This window comes from Antechinus flavipes, chromosome 2 (genome assembly GCF_016432865.1).
Source record: "Antechinus flavipes isolate AdamAnt ecotype Samford, QLD, Australia chromosome 2, AdamAnt_v2, whole genome shotgun sequence".
Classification (NCBI taxonomy): domain Eukaryota; kingdom Metazoa; phylum Chordata; class Mammalia; order Dasyuromorphia; family Dasyuridae; genus Antechinus; species Antechinus flavipes.
In genome coordinates this window covers 523,331,460-523,356,772 of record NC_067399.1, presented here as the reverse complement: position 1 = coordinate 523,356,772, position 25,313 = coordinate 523,331,460, and the positions used below count along the sequence as shown (strand labels likewise).

Sequence of the window (25,313 nt, the reverse complement as noted above, 5' to 3'; positions counted from 1 at the left end):
ACCTCATTTGGGGTTTTCTTAGCAGCGATACTGGAATGATTTGCATTTCCTTTTCCAGATCATTTTATAGATGAGGAAACTGAGGCAAAGAGGATTAAATGATTTCCCCAGGGAACCACAGCTAGTAAATATCTGAGGTTCCAGGCTCAGTGCTCTGTGTATTATGATACCACCTAGATGCCCTCTCGATTTCCTTCAAATCTCAAATAAAATCCCATTTTCTGCAAGAAGCCTTTCCTCATTTCTCTTGGTGCTAGTTCCTCCAATTTATCCTGTCTGTATCCTGTTTGTATATCATTGTTTACATGTTGAATTCTCCATTAGATTGTGAGCACCTTGAAAGAAAAGCATATTTTTAACCTTTCTTTATATACCCTGCACTTAGCCTAGTGCCTGGCACATAGTAGGTTCTTAATAAATAAATGCTCATTGATGTGACTTGTTGATTAAATCACATAATTGAATGTTTAGAGCAGCTTTTCTTGCTCACATTGTATTTGCAGTTATTGTGGTATTATAAAGGAAAAAAAGGCACCAGGCTTGGATTTAGGAGATCTGGATTGGATGCAAATCCTGATTTTTATCCCTTATTGTATGACTGTGGTACAATAGCACATCCCCATTACCCACTTCGCAGATTGACTAGTAGGATTTTTATGTGAATTAGAATTATAAAACTTGAGCCATTCAAATATAGACAATAACAATTGGAGCCTTGATTTTATTGATCAAGGGAACTGAAGAATGAAGAAACTCTCTCTATCCATTCAGGCTGGAATCTTGCCCACCATTTATAGTCTTGGAGAGTTTCCTAGAACTCTCAGAACTTAGGTGATTTTTCTAGGGTCTCCTGGCCAGTATGGATCAAAGGCAGGCCTTAAACCAGTTTTCCCAATTCTAAGGCCAGCTTTTTATATCACACTGTTTTACTTCCCAAAGTCTTGTGTGAATAAAACTTTCTACCCTGAGTGGATATGGCTAAACCAAAGTTCTAGCACATAGACTAAGCTCCCTCCCCCCCAAAATTGTTGTTCATCTTTTGTTTTGAAGAGGACCAATACATCAATGATAATGTCTTGACTTGCTTGTGAATTGAATTTAAGTGAGGCAGAATTCCACAAAATCATCAATCTCATTCTCTCTTCTAGAGTTATTAAAGTCTAGTGATATGACAAAAGTTAGAATGATTGGCAACGGCCTAGGACGTGGTGGATGATTTTGGTGTCCACTTGGCAAAACAAAACAAGACAAAAACTCATGCTTTCTTTTCTCAAAAAACTCTTTACAATAGTTACAGGTCATGAGACCAAATGCTGGTCATTGAATAGTTGACTAGTGATCACTGCAGCAAACTTGCACACCTTACTTTCTTGACACAGTATGGAGGCCAGCTCTTTATTTGCTATGCTATGGCTGTCTTTTATTTGAATAGAAATTATCATAATTTCATGAGCCTAAGAGGCTGTACCCTTACCTGTAGGAAGCACATCATTGGATGGGTCTCCTTTGTCTCCTTTCTCTCCTCTTTCACCTTTTTCTCCTGGGAGACCATCATTTCCAGGCAAGCCCAATTCACCAGGGTCTCCTTTTTCTCCTTTCTCCCCTTGATGTCCCATGGGCCCAGGCAACCCTAAGGATAAATGATATTTTAGCCATATAGTTCAAAGGATCTTCAAAAAACTCCTGCTCACCCTAAAGAAAAAAAATAGAACTTTCTTTGAGAAAGCCTCCTCCTCTGCCAACAGATTATGATACAGAGAAGTTCCAAGTATTAGAAATATACTCATCTATCAGGGCAAACTAAGTTTTTTCCTTGAAAAAAATTGATTTCTATTAGGTTTCTAATTGACTCAGTTACCTTACAATATTCTGATTGAACCTACATGACAGAAGTAGACAAAAAATAAACAAACAACTGAATCCATTTCAATAGAGACTATACTATCACATGTAAGTGTGACATAGAATTTGCAACTAAAATGGATCTCCTTCCAGAAAAGGTTTAATGATTTTTATCAAAATGAAATTGCTTATCAAAAAGAAGAAGAAGAAGAAGAAGAAGAAGAAGAAGAAGAAGAAGAAGAAGAAGAAGAAGAAGAAGAAGAAGCTTAAGTATTGACTGAGGAGGTCTTAGAAAATAGGACAGGCCAGAGTAAAAGGTAAGTTGGAAAAGTCAAATAGATGTGACATTTAGGCAATCTGGGAAAAAGAGGAAGTAGACAGGTAACACAGTAACTGCAAGATTAAATACATTAGGTGTGCAAAATACTTGTGACCATAAACAAGGTAAGTAAGGAGGTGGAGCAGTGCATGGAATGCAGGGTCTATAGTCAAGAAGTTTGTTATTTAGTCATTTTTCCCCAGTCCTGTCCTAGGGGTCTTCTTGACCACATTTGGAGTTTTCTTGGCAGAGACACTGGAGTGATTTGCCATTTCCTTCTCCAGTTCATTTTTCAGAGGAGAAAGCTGAGACAAACAGAGTTAAATGATTTGCTCAAGATCACACAGCTAGTAAGTGTCTAAGGCTGGATTTGAACTCAAGAACTGACTTCAGGCTTGCCCTTCTATCCACCATTCCACCTAGCTGCCCAAAAGACAAGGAAATCTAAAACGTTTAGAGGAAATGGTGAAGCATCATCAGTGGCAACATGAACCAAAGGAAGAGCTACTAGTGAAAAAGAGATTCCACTACAAGGTCTATCTGCCAAAAAGAAAGGCTCCAGATAATCTAAATAGTTCACTTTTTGTATTAGGAAGGCACAGAAAATAAGATAGATGCCCATTTACTGGAAATTGGTTGAACAAATTATGGTGGAGGAATGTAATGGGCAACTAGGTGGCACAATGGAGAGAATGTTAGGTCTAGAGTTTAGAAAACCTGAATTCAAATCTGGTCACAAATGCGTATTAGCTGTGTAATCTTAGACAAGTCACTTAATCTCATTTCCTCATCTGTAAAATGGAGATAATGATAGCATTTACCTTCCAGCTTTCTTGTGAGGATCAGATGAGATGATAATTGTAAAGTGCTTAGCATAATTTCTGGCACATAATAAACACTACACAAAATTTAGCTATTATTATTAATGTAATATTGCTGTTCTGTAAAAAATATCAACAATAAATACAGAGAGGCATGAAAAAAATTATATGAACTACTGCAAAGTAAAGGATGCAGTCAAGAAAACAATCTACACAATGATTAATAAAATGTTCATAGAAAGAGTAACAATCACAGAATTTGAAATTGAATGTTGCAAAATTATAGACTTAAATTGGGCCTAAAGAATAGATATTAGTGATACCTTTACCTACTTCTTTGTAGAAATTATAGTTAATGGAATTTTGTACATAATGTCATCTTTTTTTTCTTGTATATTCATTGATTTTGCTGGTTTTTCTCTTCTTTTAAAAATGTTATTTATTCCAAGGTATGGCTCTCTGGGATGGAGGAATAGATAGGAGAATTATAGGCCATGTAAAAATAAAATGGATCCATAAAAATCTATTTTTAAAAATGAAAAAAAAACTTAGAAGGGAGAATCATTGGGAAGCAGCAAATTCTGGCCTCCTGCTTTCTTGGACCCTATCAGAAATGATCCTCAAAATCATGGGGACTAGCTTATTTTACTTATTCATTCTTATCTTTTTATATTCAAAGACAATCAAAAGGCATCTTTTGATCTTTTCTTATTAATTATTAAAATTACATCTCAATGATCAATTATCTTTAAGCCTTCACCCCAGTTTATTAAATATTATGTAATTAATTAAATGAGAGAAATTTCCCCTGAGTTTTTATTTCTGTCTCTGTCTCTCTGTCCCTCTGTATATATCTTTCTGGAGATATCTATGCAACTAGATATTTATTAATAGAACAACCAATAATATAACAAAAACACACATGATTTACAATCAACATGTCAATTGAGAGAAAGATCATATCTTAGATCTTCTAACCATCACTACAACTAATGACTTTTAAATTCTGGAAACACAGTTCTGTCATTCACTTCTCTTAGGACATTAGTCTCTTTTATAAGTTTTCTCTAGGCTTCTTTGCCAGATAAGTGTAAACTAAGTTATCTCAAGAAATAAGTTTTTAGTCTTTCCCCCTCTGCCTTTCTTTGTGCTTTAGGAAGATTAATTTCACAGCTGAGTGGAAAATACACTGAAGTGGGTAAAGACTTGAAGTAGGAAATCAATTAGCAATCTATTGAAATGGTTTAGTTCTAAAGTGATAAGGGTCTGCACCAGGGTAGTGAAAGTGTTTGAGAAAAGAACATAAGAGAATGTCAGAGAATTATTGTGAAGGTAAAATTGGCAGGACTTAGCAATAGGGGGTGAAGGAGGATGACTCATGAGAATGATACATAAATTGTAAGCCTGGGTGACTAGGAGGATGATGATGTCTTTGACAGTAATAGGGGAGTTTGAATATGGGGATGATGTTAGGGGGAAAGATAGTGAATCCAGTTTTGAATATGAAGAGTTTAAGATGTCTACATAACATCTAGTTTGAGATATCTAATAGGCAAAAGCAGATATTCATTTGGAAGTTAGGAGACTATCTAGGGCTGGATAGGTAGATCTGAAAATCATCAGCATAGAGATGATAATTAAAATCTGAGGAGATCATTACTTGACATAGTATAAATGAGGAAGAGAAGAGAACCCAGCACAGAACGCTGTGGGACACCTGCTTTTCTTTGATAAAGATCCAGGAAGGGAGACTAAGGAGGGACATTTGGACAAATAGAAAGAACCAAGAAGATACAAAATACAGTCAGACAAGGTCCAGACATTCCAGGAGTGCTTAATTCAGGAAGCAAGGCTAGAAGAATGAGTAAAATATAGCTCTCCCAACAAAGAGTCATTATACGGTGATAGCCAAGACATAAAACCCTCAGAAGAAATGACTTCAAAACATCTACAAAGTCTCAAAGAAAAATACAGGTTTGACACAAGTTTACTTAGAATTCCTGAAAAAAATTGAAGCTAGAACTTTTAAGAGAATTAAAAACTGTTTTTAAGATAAGGAGTAGAGAATTTTACCAGACAACAAAACTGAAATGGACCAAATAGAAGTTAATGATTTCATGAGATAAAAAGAAATATTAAAACAAATTCAAAAGACTAAGACATAAGAAAATGGAAGATATCTAATATTTTAAAAATTGACCTAGAAGACAGTTACAGGAGAAAAAAATTTAAGAACTGTTAGTTTACTTGAAAGACATGATCAGAAAAGAATCTGGATATCATATTTTTAAATCATGGCTTGAACACTGACTGGTTGGATAATCCTGGGCAAGGGACATGGTCACTGTCTCAGCTGACTTTACCGAATCTTTCTTTCTTTGTCACAAGTAGTTAGTGACTAGATTAAAGGTATATACCAAATAACTATCATTTTAAAATAGACCCTCAATTTTTCTGAGCTTCAGTTTCTTCATTTATAAAATTAGGGGACTTGACTAAATGATCTCTAGGTCCCTTTCTATTTCTAAAACTGATTAATTAGTCTATGAATACTTTTGGTGCCACCATTAATTTGAGGGGATCTGGCAAACTGCATTCAAACAATTTATATTGCATTAAAAATACAACCAATCCCTAACTCATAGTTATTTTGGTACTTCAAATGATTCTAATCTTTTAGGTAGATAAGTGTAACAACTATATAACTTAGCAGGTGGTTGTTGTAGTGAAAAAGTTCATCACCTTTCGTCCAAAATTGTATTATTCTGTGGGACTATAGCTAGACTAGTCTTTGGACAACAAACCCAGAGTCCTCTCAACTTGTATTTGCCTTCAAACTCTTACAATTTGGAAAGGAGTTACTCTTGTTCCCTGTTATACGTTATAAAGGGGTCATAATAAGGTAATAGCTAGCATTTATTAAGAGTTTCAAGGTTTGCAAAACTTTTTATACATATTATCTTATTGATCCTGTGAGGTATTATCTTCATTTTTACAGATCAGGAAACTGAGGCTGAGGAATTCAGGAAATAAGGCTAGACCATGGTCTGGTCAGGGTCACAAAGCTAGTAAACACCTGAGGCAAGATTTGAATTTAGGTCTTCCTTACCCTAGGCCTAATGTTTACCTATTGTTCAACTTAGCTGCTTCATATATACAGTATAGCTAGAGAGTCAGGGATGGACTCAATGGGATATTAGACATGGGAGGGACCTTAGAGATCACTAGTTCAACCTATGCAGTGGATCACTTGTTTGGTAAAGATCATTATATGCAGATGTATAATGAGGAAGGATAACTCTGGATGATACAGCATTCTTTTGTCTGCATTTTATATATAAATTTAGGCACATTCTACTGGGGACAAAAAATGAGAACTGTTGCCATAGAATCCAAGCACACTGACCCAAGAATGTCACTAATACTATCTGAAGATTTTATAAGATCTAGATGTGACAGAGCTTGGGAAAATTATCTGGTACTTACTTTATTATATTATTCTCAAGATATTTATTGGCTTCACAATGACCTTTTTCTCCTCAATGCCTTATTTCTAATTATATTTTTTCATTCTTTTATTGTTTCTTTTTTTAAAAGTTCATATATATAACTGCAAAGCTTTCACATTTGAATTCAGCTATTAAAAGTTGATTACTTTCTTAAACCAAAAATTTTTGAAGCTAAGAAGCTGTTATCTAGGATTAAAAACTTTTTTAATTGATGTATTTCACTATATATCATCATTACAAGGTAGGAAGACTTGAATAAACTAATACAGAATGATGATGAAAAAAACCCCTAAATTTTTAAAAAATCCTACATAGTAACAAGTCTGTACCTACTGAGCAATCCTGAGAGAATAAGTGATAAAAAAGTATTTCCTTTTGATAAAGGTAAGGGTTGTGGGTATGGGATGTTGACTACATACACTGTCAGATATGTCAGTTAGTCTTACTGAATCTTTTTTATTTTTGTTACCAGAGGCCAAAGTGATTGGGTTGCATGTATACCTCAAATGTCATTATTTTATTATGTTAAAATAGAAAAAAAAAACACGGTTTTTAAAAATGTGTGTGTATGTACTATGTCAGGGACTGTCATTTTAAAAGTTTTATAAGAGTGAAAGGATTCTGCCATCTTATAATTCTGACCAAGATCTGAAATCTTTTTCTAGAGTGGGAGAAGGGAAGTTATTACCTGATGATATATTATGTAATTATAATCATGTAATATATAGTATAATTAGGTATTGTATAATAATTACATAAGAACCATCGTTTATGTATTGATTTAAGAGTTGTAAAGTCCTTTACATGTATCTTCTCATTTGATTCTCACAAGCCTGTAAGGTAAGTGTTATTATTATTATCCCTATTTTATGGAGCAGAAAATTGCTGCTTATGGAATGATTACTTAGAAAACCCAATCCTAAAAGCCTGGGCTAAGGACTTTGTCTATTGTTTTTTTGTGTGGAATTCAATTATTAGATGATGAAATGCAAGAAAAATCTTTCCTTAAGCCAGTCTTATCAAAACATCCCCTCTTGTTTCTTGGGAAAATTTTATTTGTCACAAAACTAGAAGAATAGAGTGTTACAAGTACAACAAAGTCTAGTCTTCATTTCCCAGTAAAATTTCTTATTGTGGTTCAATTATTTTGCCTCCACACTGCTTTAGAGAAAGTGAGGTCTGCAAGTTTGGGCAATGGTCACTAATGAATGCCCTGCTTTGTTTAGCCTTGTGACTTGTAGCTACTGTAGTGATCATGTTTTTAAGGGAAAAGAAAGCCACGAGTTTTGTTTGCCTGATGCAAGTGCTGGAACTTTGGTTTTCTTTCTTGTCTGCCCACTTGTGTAGTTGATTAGCTTGAGTGTCTGGGAAGAAAGGCAGTGTGACGTAGTGGAGAGAGGGCTGTTAGAGTTAAGGAAACCCTAGTTCCAATCTTGCTTCTGATACATTTTGGCTGTGTGACCCTGGGCAGTTCACTTATCTCTGTGCCTTACACATGAGATGCCTGTGACCTGAATTCATGGAGGATATTTCCACCCAGGTTGTTGGGTTTTTTAAAGTTGAATTGGGAGAGTCCTATAATTTTTTTGGGCTTGGGGACAATTCCATTTCTTTACTCTAGAAATGGGGAAATGCTTTATTTTTTTAAATTGTCTAAGGTGAAGTTCCCCCCCTCCTTTAGGGTGATAGCTGTCAGGTCTTGTGTAATCTTGATTACAGATCCTTTGTACTCTTAATTTCTGACTGATTTTCCTCATTTATCAATGCCTGAATTATTAAATCTGCCTCCAAGATGAGAACTTTTTGTTATCAGTGTCTCCTTCTTTTAGTCCATTCTTTCCTTTGTTCTTATCATATAAAGACAAAATATAGAGCAAGGGGGTTTCTTAATTGGCTAAAACAGAAATCTTTTCAGTCATTTTTCATTTATGTCCTATTCTTCCTGATACCATTTGGGTTTTCCTGGCAAAGATCCTGAAATGTTTTGCCATTTCCTTCTCCAGGTCATTTTACAGATGAGAAAACTGAAATGAACAGTGTTAAGTGATTTGCTCAGTAAATGTCTGAGGCCAGATTTGAACTCAGGATGATTTGTATTCCTAATTCCAGGCTTGTCTATCTATTGAGCCAACTAGTTGATCTGAGACTGAATCTAGCATTGAAATATGGATAAATAAACTGTCAATCAAGTGATTAAATAATATAACATAAACTTGAAAACATTAATTAAATATCAGTTATTATTCTTATCCAGAGAATTCCTATTAGTCAATCTCAGATAAACGGGGATTAGAGGAGGGAATGATGCTCTGATATTCTAAAGGGAATAGATACCTAGGGAAATGTCAAATAATTAAAATCATAATATAGAGCTAGAAGGAACTTTAGCAGCTATTGAGCCCAACTCCCTTATCTCACAAATTAGGAAACTGAGCCTCAGAGAGGTTTGTTATTTAGTTGTACAGGGTGAAGGCAGGCTAAATGACCGTTGAAGTCTCTTTCCCCTTGGAAATTGTGATTCTATAATCTTAGTCGAATGACTTTAGGGCTTTAGTTTCTTTATTTGTGAAATCAGAAATTTGGACTATGTATTCTCTGAGAGCCATTCTAACTCTAAATTTATAATCCCATAAATAAAGAACCTACAAAAGCTTCCTGTTATCTACTGCATTCATTAAGTATGTGTTGCTTTCAAGATTCTCCAAAATCTGGTCTCCTAAAAGCATTCTTGAACCTTGAAAAACTTCAGGATTTAGTACCCTTCCAACTCTAGCCACAGAGGCAGATTTCTGACTTTCAGAAGTTTTATTTCCTCTGGGCAATCCTTTTAACTACATTAGCACCAAGGGATATGACTTCAACCTCTGCCATTTCTCCTTCCCCCGAACTTTAACATATCCATTTCCCTTTTGTTAGCTGTTATTTAAAAACAAAAAAGTTCTTGAGTTGCAAGGTAGATAAAGAATGGGACGTATTCCTTAATATCTCTAACACCATTCATTTTACTGTCCCCTATTGATCACAATAAAGTTTGATAAATCAATATTCTAAGATCATGTCTCACATCATAGGACTGTTCAATCATTCCAGTGTTCTTATTTACATAGGCAAGATGATAGAGGACATCAGTAGTTAGTTATAATGGAAAAGTTGCTAGATTTTGAGGCAGAGAATTTGAGTTCAGACTTTCTTTGCTTAATCACTTAACAAATAGATAGTACGGTAGATAAGGCAGTGGGTCCAGAGTCAGGAAGATCTGAAATTCAAATTCAACCTCAGATTTTTTTTTGCATGTTTTTATGTAAAGTCACTTACTTTCTGTTTGCCTCTGTTTTCTCAACTGTAAAGAGGGCATGGTTGTTAAGATCAAATGAGATAATATTTGTAAAGTATTAGGAACATAATAGGTGCTCTATAAATGCTATTACTATTACCTTGGGGCCTTAGGCAAGTCAATTTCTCTGGATCTCAGGAGTTTGAAAATTTAGTTACAAGTGGTTTTTTTCCTTTCTTTTTGGATAGTTTGATTCTCTGGGATTCTGTTTTTAATGGGACAAGGACAGGAACTCAGCTTAGGTTAGAACATCCATAGAGATTTCAAAAGTTTCTAAAAACCTTCCTCTTTAAAGCTGGTGATTGACATGACTTTAGTCATTTAATTAAAAATGATTTTTCAACTTTAAAATTGTATTGATGTTGGGACATACAATTGTAAATGGTCTCTTTATTAATTAGCTCAGTGATCCTGGACAAGTAACTTCACTTGTATAGGCTTCCATTTCTTCATGTGGAAAATGAAGGAGTTTGGAGTAGATCAGAGATGTCAAACATAGGACTGCATTTCCCTGTGCCAGATTAAAGTGTAATTAATACATGTATAGCAAATGAATATATATTTAATAACTATTAATAATGATTATTTTAATAATGGAAAATAATTTAATTTATATAGTACTTAAGCAGGTACTTTACAAATATTATACATAACAATATCATTTACATTAATGACAATTAATAAAAATAATTCCTTTTAAACAAAATCATTATTGTTAAATATTAAATAGTATAATAAATAAAATACAATAAAACATAGATAACATTACATTTTAAAATTATGTCACTATATGGTCCATAAGGATCCTTATATAGAGTTTAGTATTTCTTGTTTCTATTTGTGTTTGATACCATTGGATTAGCTCCCTTTTGGCTCCAATATTTTATGGTTCTTTAAAGTTCTGTCATCTTTCTATCTATCTCCAAATATTTTCCTTTTCCTATAGTGTCTCTCTCTTCCCTGAGATGGAAAGTTCATATAGGTAAGAAGTCTAATGACATAGTTTCCTGACTGCTTAATGATTTTCTTATTTCTTTCATATTACTAGGAAACTAAAGGATTGATGTAAATCTAGAACTCTAGGAAGAGTGTCTACCCCAGATGCAAAGGGACCCACAGATGTATTCTATTATTTTATTTTTGGCCAGATTTATTTACCAATTTTTGTTATAGTGTTCTCAAAGCAAGGACATAGCTCATACTTCTTTTGTTCTCCCTCCTCTCACCTCACACAAGGTTAGGCATAGAGTACACACTGATCAAAAACAGACTGATTGATTGCTGTGTAATGAAGTCTCATCTATCTATGGGAGTAAATCTGATTTAAATTTCTAGTGGTTTCTTGGGATGAACCAAATGGTCTATAGAGACATAGTCATCATTATTCTGTGATGATATTCTTTGATAATTATTATAATAAACATAAGTATCAGTTAATCTGGAATAATTTGTGGTTGTAATTTCTTGGACAGAACTGACCTGGGAACTCTGCCTTATTTCTGTACACCACGTTTTCACAGAGGGCTCCCGCTAAGCAATGTAGGGAAGGACAACCTGCCAATTGGTAATGAGATCCAATAATTCTGCCACAGGGTGTTATTTTATTTTCTTGCATGTGGTTGTTTTTCTCTCATTCTCAGAGTTCATTTTTGAACAAGATATATCTACTAGTCACCTGTGATCTGTGATTTTCTTTTTACTTAAAAAAGTGAAAAAGGTAGTTCAAATGTTTGCTCATCAAATTAAAATTAAGATAGCCATTGGTTTGTGTTCAAAGACTTGTAGTTAAATAGTCATATTGTTAATTTGGGGGAAATTAAAGTGTATTTGTTGAAAGTTTTTATTCTATTCTAAAATAGAAAGTTTTATTCTGTATCAGCAAGAGCTGATGAAATTGCCTAGAAAATTTTATATTTGCTCTGGAAGTCTGTGTTCTTCCGAACTGATTGTGTGTGTGTGTGTGTGTGTGTGTGTGTGTGTGTGTGTGTGTGTGTGACAGAGAGAGAAAGAGAGGGAGAGGGAGAAGGAGAAAGGAGAGGAGAGAATTGAAATCCTGGAACTGGGGCAAATTCAGTTGGGGAGGGAAGCAGGCAAGTTCTGGATAAGGTAATTCAATCACAGGTGCTTTCGTGCTTAGAAAGGGAGTGGTTCATTCCCTTCTAATCTTCACTGTCTATCTGCTTCTGCACTCTCATTCACTCTTGGGTTTGCCTTTTGCCCTCACTCCCTATGGAGATAAAAGCAACAGAAGATTAGGTACATTGGGATAACAAGGAGAAACAACGTCTCCCTCTATGTCAGTGCTTAGTCATTTGCTTCTTCCCTAGTTATAACTCTATAATTAGGCAGAGGCTAATTAACTGTAACAATGACATATGTCTCATCTCTCTGTCTCTCTGTGTCTCTGTCTCTATCTCTCTGTGTCTGTCTTTGTCTCTCTCTTTCCATCTTTCTTTCTGTCTCTGTGTCTCTCTGTCTCTGTCTCTCTGTCTGTCTCTCTGTGTCTGTCTCTCTTTTTCTCTCTCTGTCTCTGTCTCTGTCTGTCTCTCTGTCTCTCTCTCTCTGTCTGTCTCTGTCTCTCTGTGTCTGTCTTTGTCTCTCTTTTTCTCTCTTTCTCTGTCTCTCTCTCTCTGTCTCTGTCTCTCTCTCTCTGTCTGTCTCTGTCTGTCTCTCTGTGTCTGTCTTTGTCTCTCTCTTTCCATCTTTCTTTCTGTCTCTGTGTCTCTCTGTCTCTGTCTCTCTCTCTCTCTCTGTCTCTCTGTGTCTGTCTCTGTCTCTCTTTTTCTCTCTCTGTCTCTATCTCTCTCTGTGTCTATCTCTGTCTGTCTCTTTGTCTCTGTCTCTATCTCTCTCTGTCTCTGTCTCTCTGTGTCTGTCTCTGTCTGTCTCTTTGTCTCTGTCTCTCTGTGTCTGTCTCTGTCTCTCTTTTTCTCTCTCTGTCTCTGTCTCTCTCTCTGTGTCTGTCTCTGTCTGTCTCTCTCTTTGTCTCTGTCTCTCTGTGTCTGTCTCTGTCTCTCTTTTTCTCTCTCTGTCTCTGTCTCTCTCTCTGTGTCTATCTCTGTCTGTCTCTTTGTCTCTGTCTCTGTCTGTCTCTGTCTCTCTGTGTCTGTCTCTGTCTCTCTTTTTCTCTCTCTGTTTCTGTCTCTCTCTGTATGTCTCTCTGCCTCTCTCTGTGTGGCTCTATCTCTCTTTCTCTGGATCTCTGTCTCTCATACACACAGGCAAATTTTCTTCTGTTAAAGAAAGAACTTATCACAAGCAGGTCACAACAGACACATGCCACTTTATTATCTCTTCCTTCTGTTTTTACTTTCATGCACCTTTCAAAATCTGGTTCAAAACTCAAAGTTATGTGTCTCCTTTATCTTAAAAAAAGAAAATAAAACAAAAAACACCTCCACAAACCAAACAGTGCTTTAATTGGCCTTGCAACGTTTCAGATACCATTTTCTTTTTCTGCCAAACTTCTCAAATTCACGGTCCACTTTGCCTCCACTTCCTAACCATCTATTCCCTTTGGAATTCTTTGCAACTCAACTTCTGAGGCTTTTCTAAAGTCATTCTCTAAATGATGACTAATAAAACCCTTGCTGACAAAGTAAATGGTCTTCATCTACCTTTCACTCCTTTTGACTATCTCTGTGAGATTTGACATTACTCATATTCCTTTTTGCCTTCTAAAAATATTTTTACTCCTTTCCCCTTTCTCTTCTGGTCTTTTTTGCTGACTTTTGTTCCCTCTGTTTCCCAACTATAGTTTCAGAGTCTTATAAAAGACTCTGTCCTCAGCTCCCTGCTGTTTTTGGACTGGTAACTTCCTCAATGCACACATCCCCTCCCATGGTTTTAATTATCACTTCTGATGAAGGTGACTCACAAATCCCTATCTGTGACCCTGACCTGTACTCTAGACCAGTACTTCCAGCTGTTTGTAGGACGCTCCCACTTGGATATACCAGTCCATATTCTCAAATTCAACATGTTCCTAACTGAACCCTTCATTATTTTTCTCTGTGAATAAACTCCCCATTTTTCATCATGATTTCACATTTTACTTATTTTCTATTCTAGAAGTATTATGGCTGTCCTTGTCTCTCTTCCTTTATCCTCTATTTACATCTATGTAGTCACCAAGGCCAATAATTTTTCCTTTTTCACCGCCATCTCATGTCTGGATCTTTGCTGACCTGTCAAGCTGGCTCTTATTCTTATATTACCTCTCTTCAACATATCTGGTATACCAACAACTTATTTTTCTTTTTGTCTCCCTTCCTCTCTCCCTCCCTTTCTCCTTCCTTCCTTCCTTCCTTTTTTGGCAGGAGAAAGAGGGTGGGAGAAGAGTTCCAAACTTATGAATCCACAAAAGGAAACTTCCAGTATTTAAATGCCTTCCTTCTCTCACATAGACAGGCAACTGCTTTGTGACTTTAATCCTCAAGAATTACCCAGGTTACAGAGAGTTAAGTGACTTGCTCACCATTCCCAAGTCAATACATGTCAGAGACAGGACTTGAATCCAGGTCTTTTTGGCTATTAGATCAACCTTCTATCCACTGCTACTTCTCACTAATTTTCCTTGAAATATGTTTTAATCATATCTTAAGATTTCAAATTTAAAGCCGAAAGGGACTTTGGGAGCAGATTAACACAACTCCTTTATTTTTCAGTTAAATAAACTGAGATCCAGAGAGATGAAGCAGCTGACTGAACAAGGTCGGGCAGGTAAGGAACTGCCAGAGCCGGGGTTTTGAACTCAGATTCTCTGAGATCAGATCCAGAGGGTAGCTCGAGAGTCTAGGGTGAAAAACCACAAACTGGAAACAATCCTCGTGTCTAATCATGGTAAAACAGATGAATAAATTAGGGCACATCAACGCAGATGCAGCATGGAGACCTGGCCTTGGAGGGTCTGGGGCCTACTGCTGATTCTGTCCCAGACTGGCCTTGTGACCTGGCATGTCAATCTACTCGGCCTCCAGGGAAGCCTCTTGGGAAGTCTCTCCATAAGACAAGGAGAAGGTGCAATGGGGAAGACTATAGCCCTCACCAGGAACTCCCCGTATTGATGAAATCACAAGTCTTATTTAAAAAAAAAAAAGTTATAGAATGGAACGCTATGCTGCTGGAAACACAACAAATACAAAAAATATAGAAAAACATGAACAGAGGCACAGTGATAAAGCTAGAATCAGCACATGCAATGACTATAACAGACAGTAGCTGTGTGCCCCTGTGCAAGTCACTTAACCCTGTTTACCTCAGTTTCCTCATCTGTAAAATGAGCTGAAGAAGGAAATGGCAAACTACTTCAATATCTTTGCCAAGAAAACCTCAAATAGGGTTATGAAAAATCAGACACAACTGAAATGACCGAACAACATAACTATAGCAAAATATATGTATATAATATATACATATTTGTAGACATTGACTATAACTAGAACTGACATATATACATATATATTGACTAGAACAACAACTAATAAATATAAATACATATAAGCATGTATATATGTGTGTGTATATGTATATATCTTCTCTTTACTCACATTATCGTTACTCAAATTCAAATCTTTCTTGTCTCTCCTAATTAGCCTCCTAATTAGGTTCCCAGTTTCTGGTTTCCTCTTTCTTCATTTGACTTTTCACATGGCTGCCAAATTTTTATTTTTAAAACACAGATTTTGAGTATGTCACTCAATTATTTCAATTACTTCCTATTGCCTATGAATAAAAGACCAAATCCTCATTTTGAAATTCAAAGACCTCTACAGTATAAGACCACCTACTTTTAGAGCCACATTTAATGGTAATATTTAATATTATTTTCCTTCATGCTTTATGTTCTGGTTGAAATGAACTTCTAGCTTTTTTTTCCCCAAATAGTTCCACTGTCAGATCCTTGGACAGATGATGTTACGTCCAAGGCAATCTGTCTTTATCCCTACCTTGTAGCTCTCTTCTCTTTCCTCAGCTCAGGGGTTCCACCTACTACACAAAACTTTTCCTGTTAGAGTTGTTAGAGTTCTTTCTCTTATGAAATGACTTTGAAAGCTTTCTGTGTCTTTTCTACATAATTGTCTGAGTGCATATCACATTGCCCAACAGAATGTAAACTCCTTAAAAGCAGGGACTTTTTCCCTTTTGCCTTTGTATTCCTAGATCTCGGTGTATCCTATACCTAAGAGAGACTTAATAAATGTATGTTGAATTGAAATGAACAAACTGCGTAGGGGAAAAGGTAGTGGAGATTAAGAGAGCAGAGGACACTATTAAGACTGAGAAAAAAACTGGTGGGGAAGGCCAATCTGATTCATATTATTATCCCAGGAAGCAAGATAACTTTTGGGGCTCAGAAACCAATTGGAGAGATCATTTCTCCCCAAGTATTAAATGAGAATATATTGAGGTTTGGTTAGGAATTGGGGCAGAGAGGGAAAGAGCCCTCAGAATGGATCATGAAGACTTGTAGGATATCACTGAATCAAAAATTCCCTAATTTCTCAATCACCACTTTTCATTTTTCTCCAAATATAGCCACAAAGACATGAGATAAGAGGATTACTTATAAGTTTTGCCAAAATACCCATTTTTCCTTTTTTCCCATTTGTTCCTTTTTCTCCCCTTGGTCCTTGAATGCCTGGCAGTCCATCTGATCCATTGTGTCCTGGTAACCCATTCATTCCTGGAGGTCCTAAACCAAAACAGAAAATTAGTGAATATTTGCAGAATATTCAGCACTAGCTTTAGACTGAGCTTGGATTAAAGCAATCTTCTTATATGCATTATATAAAAAGCAGAGTAAAAGTCCTAAAGCCACAGGGCTAGTAGGTTGAATTGAGGCTGTCAAAGACAATTTGAGAATAGGAACTAGCTCCTTTTCCTTCCCTCTCCTTTTCTTCCCATGCAGTAGAAAAGAAAAAAGATTGTCAGACTTATGGACTGGGGAAGGAAGATGAGGTACAGAATTATTCCAGCTCCTTTCCCTTTTCCTTAAAGCTGATGGAGGAATGTCCAGTCCCCCTTCCCATGTTACTGGAAATCTAATGGTATCTTACCTGGTAGTCCAGGTGGGCCTAAAACAGGAAAAAAAATATATTAGAAAGAAGATTGATAGAAAAAGTAAAATTATTATTAAAAAATCAGTGAACAGCAGAACATCTTACTCCTTCCCCTTAATAACTCCCACCCCATTCCTTCTAAGATTTTTTGTAAATATTTGATTACAATGAACAAACTGAAACCATAGCTTTTGTTTAGAGCTCATTAAATAAATGCCTTGAGAAAACCTTATGAACAATTCAACAATGACCCCTTGTCAATAAAAATCAATGTTTGATCTGACAAAGAATTTTTGTCTATTCTCTTTTCATGACAAATTAATGAAGTTTCTGTCACAAAAGTGTTTCATCTTAATAAACATAGACCTAAGTAAGCCAAAAATTATTCTCTTAAAATTTTTATGCCCTATCAAAAAAGTCTTTCTTTACAAAAATAGTCAAGCTAATAGTAGCATAACCCAGTTCTCCAGGGATTTCATTTTCAAAAATTCTTTTAAGTTGTATGGGAACAGTTAGGATCAGTATCAGATAACAAATAGCTTCTTTGGTGCATAATTGGAAAGGGATTTCAGGGGTTCAGATGAGTCATTTACAAATATTTTAACAAACAAGTTCTTCCTGTCACAAATAGGTATGTCTTATTGTAAATCATTCTTCTTGGGTGCTCAGGCAAGTTAATGAGATTGAAACATGAGAAACAAAAATAAATACTCCTTGTTGTTCCCCCCCCCCCCCCAAAGAGTGTGTATGATAAAAATAACTCTGAGGGCTGGAAAGTTTTTTTCATAAATTCATCCATCTATACATTCACTTATTTTATTTATATAATGAGCATTTATTGAGCATGTGTTCTACCACAGGTACGGGAGGGATAGAATAGAAAACTTTCGGGTGACGAAATTCCTTCTCAGTGCAAGTTGGCACGTTCTCTGCAATTTGGTGTGTTAGGGAGTTTCCCAATACACTGAGAGCCAGGAACACAAAGCCAATATATGTCAGAGACTTAAATCTAGGTTCTCCTTACTTCAAGAGTAGTTCTCCAGCCAGAATACCAAAGGACACAAATGATGGAGAAGTTTAAGTCTCTTCCTTTAAGAAGCTTAAAGTCAAATCGAGCAGACAAGAGTAATCCACGGAAAACCAGAACAGAAAATACGGGCTTCAGCCAAGGATCAGCCTCGTTAAACATGGACAAGGCTCATCCCCAAAAGTTGGCCTTCGATGATGAATATTTTTGGCTTCGAAGACCCATGAAATGCAAATAAAATAAATTCCACACATAAGTAATGGGGACTACAAAGTGCCCATTACAAAAGCAAAGAGTGGTCTGCATATGATGAGGTCAGATAAAGTTTCTTGAGGCAATTGGTATTTTAGCTAAGTGTTCTCAACTTGGACTCAGGAAGTTGTTGTTGCTGTTCAGTCCTTTGTCAGCTGCGTCTGACTCCTTGGAGTCAGAAATACTGGAGTTGTTTACCATTTCTATGTCTGGCTCATTTTATAGATGAAGAAACTGAGGCAGAGTTAAGTAACTTGCCCAGGGTCACATAGCTAGTTAGTGTCTGTTTGAATTCAGGGCTTCCTGACTTCCTGCATTCATTCCATTTCACTACCCAACTATCCTGAAGTCAAGAAAATCTGAATTTAAATTCTGTCTCAGACACTTACTAGCTATTTGACCTTAAGCAAATCATTTAACCTTGGTCAGTCCTCAGTTTTCTCACATGTAAAATGGGGATGATAATAGCACTTACCTTATAAGGTTGTTGTTCAGACCAAATTTGATAATGTACATACAATTTGAAAATGTAAAACAATATCAATGCTAGCTATTATTCAGGAGTGGAATGAATCTTGAGGCATTAATGATAGGAAAGAATAAAAGTTAGTAGAGAGGTGAGAGGAGACTATTTTATAAGGGGGATTAGAACTAGATGCTAGATAGATAATAATGCGATTGGCTTGATAAGATTAGTGAGATCAAGATGATGAAGAGTTGAAGTTAGAGAAGAATTGGATGGAAGAGCGACTTTATTTGGCAGGTGAAAGGAAAATTGTCAAAAATTTTTTTCGACTAGATCTAGGGAGATCCCTCCCAAGTTGGAAGTATGGAGGCTTGATCCCACTATTGGTCAATCAGCTTGGAAGCTTTGACCTGCTCTGTTTCTAACCTGGATTGGTTCACCCCTACTGTGGCAGCCTGGTCCTCCAACACCCACCCTCTCACACACATCATATTGAGCCAAACTTAATGCAGACAGCTGTTTGACGTCAGAACTTCTCTGCAGCTCATCACTCTTAAGCTCAAGTGATCCATGATCTTAGCCTTCTCCCATAGCAAGGATTTATAGGTTGATTCTGTACCCAGGTCAGACTGGGTATTCTAAAGCAGGGGAAAGACAAGACCGTCACAAACTTCATTCTGCAGAGCTCTAGGTTGTAGAAATCAACATGCCCTATTCTCCTGAACTAATTCCTTCAGGGTTCCAGCCTACATTAAAGCAACCTGGAACAGACAGGACAGCAAATGCTCTCTTTGTACCTGTAGATAGAGCCATTAACAGCAGAAAGCAAGTCTTCACTTTCACGCAGATATCACATCCGCTTAACTACTTGCCACCAACTCAAACCTCCCATAGATTCTGAGGTTAAATCTATCAAACACTAAGACAAATGGTTAATTCAGGAATTGTAGGCAAATAGCCGAACAATGGGGAGAAACCCAAGAAATCAGTGTTTTAATGACTTGACTGTTGAATCAGTCAAGATGCTTTAACCTCATGGAGACACATCTCTAACTTAAAGTACCATGATGTTTGCATCTACCTTGCAGAGTGGCTAGAGTGCAGAACATTTTCTTCCTGTTTGAGTCTTAGTTGGTTTTTTTTTTTTTTTTTGGGGGGGGGAGGGAGGCCTTAGTTTTTTCCTCTGTAAATTGTATGCGTGTGTGTGCGTGTGTATAAAATACCAACATTTTGTGGTTAGTGTGAAGCTCAAAGGAGATGATGTCTGTAGTCTGGAAAACTTTATTTTTTAAAGTGCCAAATAAAAGTAAGGATCACTTACTATCTATCATTAAGCTTCCCTCCTCCCCCCACAGCTAGAAGTTTGGTATAAACATTGTGCAGTGGTATGGTGGAGACTCTCTTAAATCTGGGTCCAAATCCTGCCAATGACATGTATGACATTTGTGCAAAAGTATCTTAACTTCTACTCAGTTCTCTGAAAGCTATGAATTGTACAGAAAGTATTGCCCAGCATTTATCGAGGGAGTTTCCTCACCTGAATGTTTCCTGTATCAGTTAAATCACAGAGCCTCTACCTATTCCTGATGTTCATTATCTCATTTGATTCTCACAGAAGCCCTGTGAATGACAATCCATCTCAAACCATTTTATTTCATTTTAACTTTCATGTTCCTTTGCTGCCATTATATAGGTAAGAATCAGAGATGGGGAGGAGAGAAGGGTCTGGGTATATTCTCTCTTCTCTAGCTAAGGCATTTGAAAATTAAATCCATTTTATTCCATGTTCACCTAAAGGGTAGGTGAATCCATGAGCCTGACTTAAAAAGTCCATCCTCTTCTTCTAAATCTTCAGGAAAATTTGTGTTAGCAGACAATCAGAAACAGTCAAGAAAATAAATATAGGAGATTAGGTCTTGGTCATGCACAAGGTTTTGAAAAGTTTATCCTAAGAATAGACCAAAGAAAAATTGGTTACCAATTTTGAACACAAATAGCTATTGTAAATTATAGAATTTATATAGATTTATATCTACAGACTTTACATCTATTAAGGTAGAAATTCTGTCTGTTAAATTCTTCATGAATCCCTACTAATCTAGCAAGGGAAATTATAGGGATTATAAATAGCTTCTTTGGTGCATAATTGGAAAGGGATTTCAGGGGTTCAGATGAGTCATTTACAAATATTTTAACAAACAAGTTCTTCCTGTCACAAATAGGTATGTCTTATTGTAAATCATTCTTCTTGGGTGCTCAGGCAAGTTAATGAGATTGAAACATGAGAAACAAAAATAAATACTCCTTGTTGTTCCCCCCCCCCCCCCAAAGAGTGTGTATGATAAAAATAACTCTGAGGGCTGGAAAGTTTTTTTCATAAATTCATCCATCTATACATTCACTTATTTTATTTATATAATGAGCATTTATTGAGCATGTGTTCTACCACAGGTACGGGAGGGATAGAATAGAAAACTTTCGGGTGACGAAATTCCTTCTCAGTGCAAGTTGGCACGTTCTCTGCAATTTGGTGTGTTAGGGAGTTTCCCAATACACTGAGAGCCAGGAACACAAAGCCAATATATGTCAGAGACTTAAATCTAGGTTCTCCTTACTTCAAGAGTAGTTCTCCAGCCAGAATACCAAAGGACACAAATGATGGAGAAGTTTAAGTCTCTTCCTTTAAGAAGCTTAAAGTCAAATCGAGCAGACAAGAGTAATCCACGGAAAACCAGAACAGAAAATACGGGCTTCAGCCAAGGATCAGCCTCGTTAAACATGGACAAGGCTCATCCCCAAAAGTTGGCCTTCGATGATGAATATTTTTGGCTTCGAAGACCCATGAAATGCAAATAAAATAAATTCCACACATAAGTAATGGGGACTACAAAGTGCCCATTACAAAAGCAAAGAGTGGTCTGCATATGATGAGGTCAGATAAAGTTTCTTGAGGCAATTGGTATTTTAGCTAAGTGTTCTCAACTTGGACTCAGGAAGTTGTTGTTGCTGTTCAGTCCTTTGTCAGCTGCGTCTGACTCCTTGGAGTCAGAAATACTGGAGTTGTTTACCATTTCTATGTCTGGCTCATTTTATAGATGAAGAAACTGAGGCAGAGTTAAGTAACTTGCCCAGGGTCACATAGCTAGTTAGTGTCTGTTTGAATTCAGGGCTTCCTGACTTCCTGCATTCATTCCATTTCACTACCCAACTATCCTGAAGTCAAGAAAATCTGAATTTAAATTCTGTCTCAGACACTTACTAGCTATTTGACCTTAAGCAAATCATTTAACCTTGGTCAGTCCTCAGTTTTCTCACATGTAAAATGGGGATGATAATAGCACTTACCTTATAAGGTTGTTGTTCAGACCAAATTTGATAATGTACATACAATTTGAAAATGTAAAACAATATCAATGCTAGCTATTATTCAGGAGTGGAATGAATCTTGAGGCATTAATGATAGGAAAGAATAAAAGTTAGTAGAGAGGTGAGAGGAGACTATTTTATAAGGGGGATTAGAACTAGATGCTAGATAGATAATAATGCGATTGGCTTGATAAGATTAGTGAGATCAAGATGATGAAGAGTTGAAGTTAGAGAAGAATTGGATGGAAGAGCTACTTTATTTGGCAGGTGAAAGGAAAATTGTCAAAAGTTTTTTTTAGACTAGATCTAGGGAGATCCCTCCCAAGTTGGAAGTATGGAGGCTTGATCCCACTATTGGTCAATCAGCTTGGAAGCTTTGACCTGCTCTGTTTCTAACCTGGATTGGCTCACCCCTACTGTGGCAGCCTGGTCCTCCAACACCCACCCTCTCACACACATCATATTGAGCCAAACTTAATGCAGACAGCTGTTTGACGTCAGAACTTCTCTGCAGCTCATCACTCTTAAGCTCAAGTGATCCATGATCTTAGCCTTCTCCCATAGCAAGGATTTATAGGTTGATTCTGTACCCAGGTCAGACTGGATATTCTAAAGCAGGGGAAAGACAAGACCGTCACAAACTTCATTCTGCAGAGCTCTAGGTTGTAGAAATCAACATGCCCTATTCTCCTGAACTAATTCCTTCAGGGTTCCAGCCTACATTAAAGCAACCTGGAACAGACAGGACAGCAAATGCTCTCTTTGTACCTGTAGATAGAGCCATTAACAGCAGAAAGCAAGTCTTCACTTTCACGCAGATATCACATCCGCTTAACTACTTGCCACCAACTCAAACCTCCCATAGATTCTGAGGTTAAATCTATCAAACACTAAGACAAATGGTTAATTCAGGAATTGTAGGCAAATAGCCGAACAATGGGGAGAAACCCAAGAAATCAGTGTTTTAATGACTTGACTGTTGAATCAGTCAAGATGCTTTAACCTCATGGAGACACATCTCTAACTTAAAGTACCATGATGTTTGCATCTACCTTGCAGAGTGGCTAGAGTGCAGAACATTTTCTTCCTGTTTGAGTCTTAGTTGTTTTTTTGGGGGGGGGGGTGGGGGAGGGAGGCCTTAGTTTTTTCCTCTGTAAATTGTATGCGTGTGTGTGCGTGTGTATAAAATACCAACATCTTGTGGTTAGTGTGAATCTCAAAGGAGATGATGTCTGTAGTCTGGAAAACTTTATTTTTTAAAGTGCCAAATAAAAGTAAGGATCACTTACTATCTATCATTAAGCTTCCCTCCTCCCCCCACAGCTAGAAGTTTGGTATAAACATTGTGCAGTGGTATGGTGGAGACTCTCTTAAATCTGGGTCCAAATCCTGCCAATGACATGTATGACATTTGTGCAAAAGTATCTTAACTTCTACTCAGTTCTCTGAAAGCTATGAATTGTACAGAAAGTATTGCCCAGCATTTATCGAGGGAGTTTCCTCACCTGAATGTTTCCTGTATCAGTTAAATCACAGAGCCTCTACCTATTCCTGATGTTCATTATCTCATTTGATTCTCACAGAAGCCCTGTGAATGACAATCCATCTCAAACCATTTTATTTCATTTTAACTTTCATGTTCCTTTGCTGCCATTATATAGGTAAGAATCAGAGATGGGGAGGAGAGAAGGGTCTGGGTATATTCTCTCTTCTCTAGCTAAGGCATTTGAAAATTAAATCCATTTTATTCCATGTTCACCTAAAGGGTAGGTGAATCCATGAGCCTGACTTAAAAAGTCCATCCTCTTCTTCTAAATCTTCAGGAAAATTTGTGTTAGCAGACAATCAGAAACAGTCAAGAAAATAAATATAGGAGATTAGGTCTTGGTCATGCACAAGGTTTTGAAAAGTTTATCCTAAGAATAGACCAAAGAAAAATTGGTTACCAATTTTGAACACAAATAGCTATTGTAAATTATAGAATTTATATAGATTTATATCTACAGACTTTACATCTATTAAGGTAGAAATTCTGTCTGTTAAATTCTTCATGAATCCCTACTAATCTAGCAAGGGAAATTATAGGGATTATAAATACTTCTGTAATTAAATCCTAAGGAACTGTCTAAAGCACATCAAAGTTGTTATTTGTGCTGGGTCACAAATCTAGTGAGCATCAAAGGCAGGATCTGAACCTGGATATTCTAGACTAAAGAGCCTAATTCTCTCTTTCTTAATGTTACCTGCTTCTGTTAAATTCAATTATTTATAGCATTTGATAAAATCATAGAATCTCAGATTCTTCTGTGGAATCTCCCATTAAAGGGGCATCGTCAGAGGTGAGCCCCACTACTATGTCATAGCTCTGTGATTTGGGGCCAGGCTTTTTTGTGCTGTGAACCTTAATTTCTTCACCTATAAAATGAGCAGATTGCATTAGATGAGCTCTGAGACCTCTTTTAGCTCTAAATGCACAATGATCTTATGATTTGTGTAGTACCTCCCAAGGCTTTTATCTAGCCCTAATTCCTGATTCTTGGGTAGTTTTTCCAAGTTTCTTTTTGCAGCTTCTATTTTTTGTTTCTCAGACTGCCCTCTGGCCCTTTGCAGGAGAGTTTAATTGTCTGCTTGGCAGCCCTCCAAAGGCTAAAGTCAACTATCGTCTTCTCTTCCTTAGTCTAAACATCCCCAATTCTTTCAGCTTAACAGTGTATGGCATAGTTTCAAGTCTCCTTTCTATCTGGGTTATCCTGGAAGCTCTCCAGCGTGCTGACGTCCTTACTGAAGAGTGGCACTCAGAACTGCATCTCTTAGTCCAGCTGTTGTCTGACCTGGGCAAGCCCAGCAGAACTCTCACCCCTTGCATTTCTAGACACTTCATGCATGCATGTAACTGGAGCCCGTGCCATAGACTAGACACATGTATTTGCCTTGAGGTGGACGTCACACTAACTTAAGTATTATCTCTTATCTCCATAGCAACCACTGATAGAGACCCCAGGGAAGGGAAAAGAGCAGGATCTGCATTCACAGCTAATGGGACACATCTAAGTTACAAAGACCTGCCTTGGTAAAGGTAATTTCTGGTTCAAAGTTTGAACTTCCTTCCTTCCCTAACTCTTGTCCCCAAATTTGGCCATTTCTTTGCTCATCCTCAGTAACCTAACAAATGAATGTCGGATGTGGATTCAGAGAATCTGAATTTGAATGTCTGCTCTGAGAATGACTCCCAGTGTGACTTTAGGCAACTCCTTAACCTGGTCTGAAAATGAAGAGGTTGGGCTCAACTGTCTCCCTCCTGGGTAATTGATTTTTC

At 36.8% G+C, this 25,313-nt stretch overlaps 1 protein-coding gene across 1 annotated transcript in view; it reads right to left on the bottom strand.

Annotated features, from left to right (window-relative positions):
• GLDN (gliomedin) overlaps positions 1 to 25,313 on the bottom strand; it is an 86,282-nt gene that overhangs the window by 20,167 nt on the left and 40,802 nt on the right. Inside the window, exons 3-5 of the mRNA XM_051980655.1 lie at positions 16,884 to 16,901; positions 16,412 to 16,519; positions 1,475 to 1,630 (exon numbers count right to left, since the gene is read on the bottom strand). Coding sequence (XP_051836615.1) covers positions 1,475 to 1,630; positions 16,412 to 16,519; positions 16,884 to 16,901 — 282 coding nt within the window. The remainder of the gene's footprint in view (positions 1 to 1,474; positions 1,631 to 16,411; positions 16,520 to 16,883; positions 16,902 to 25,313) is intronic.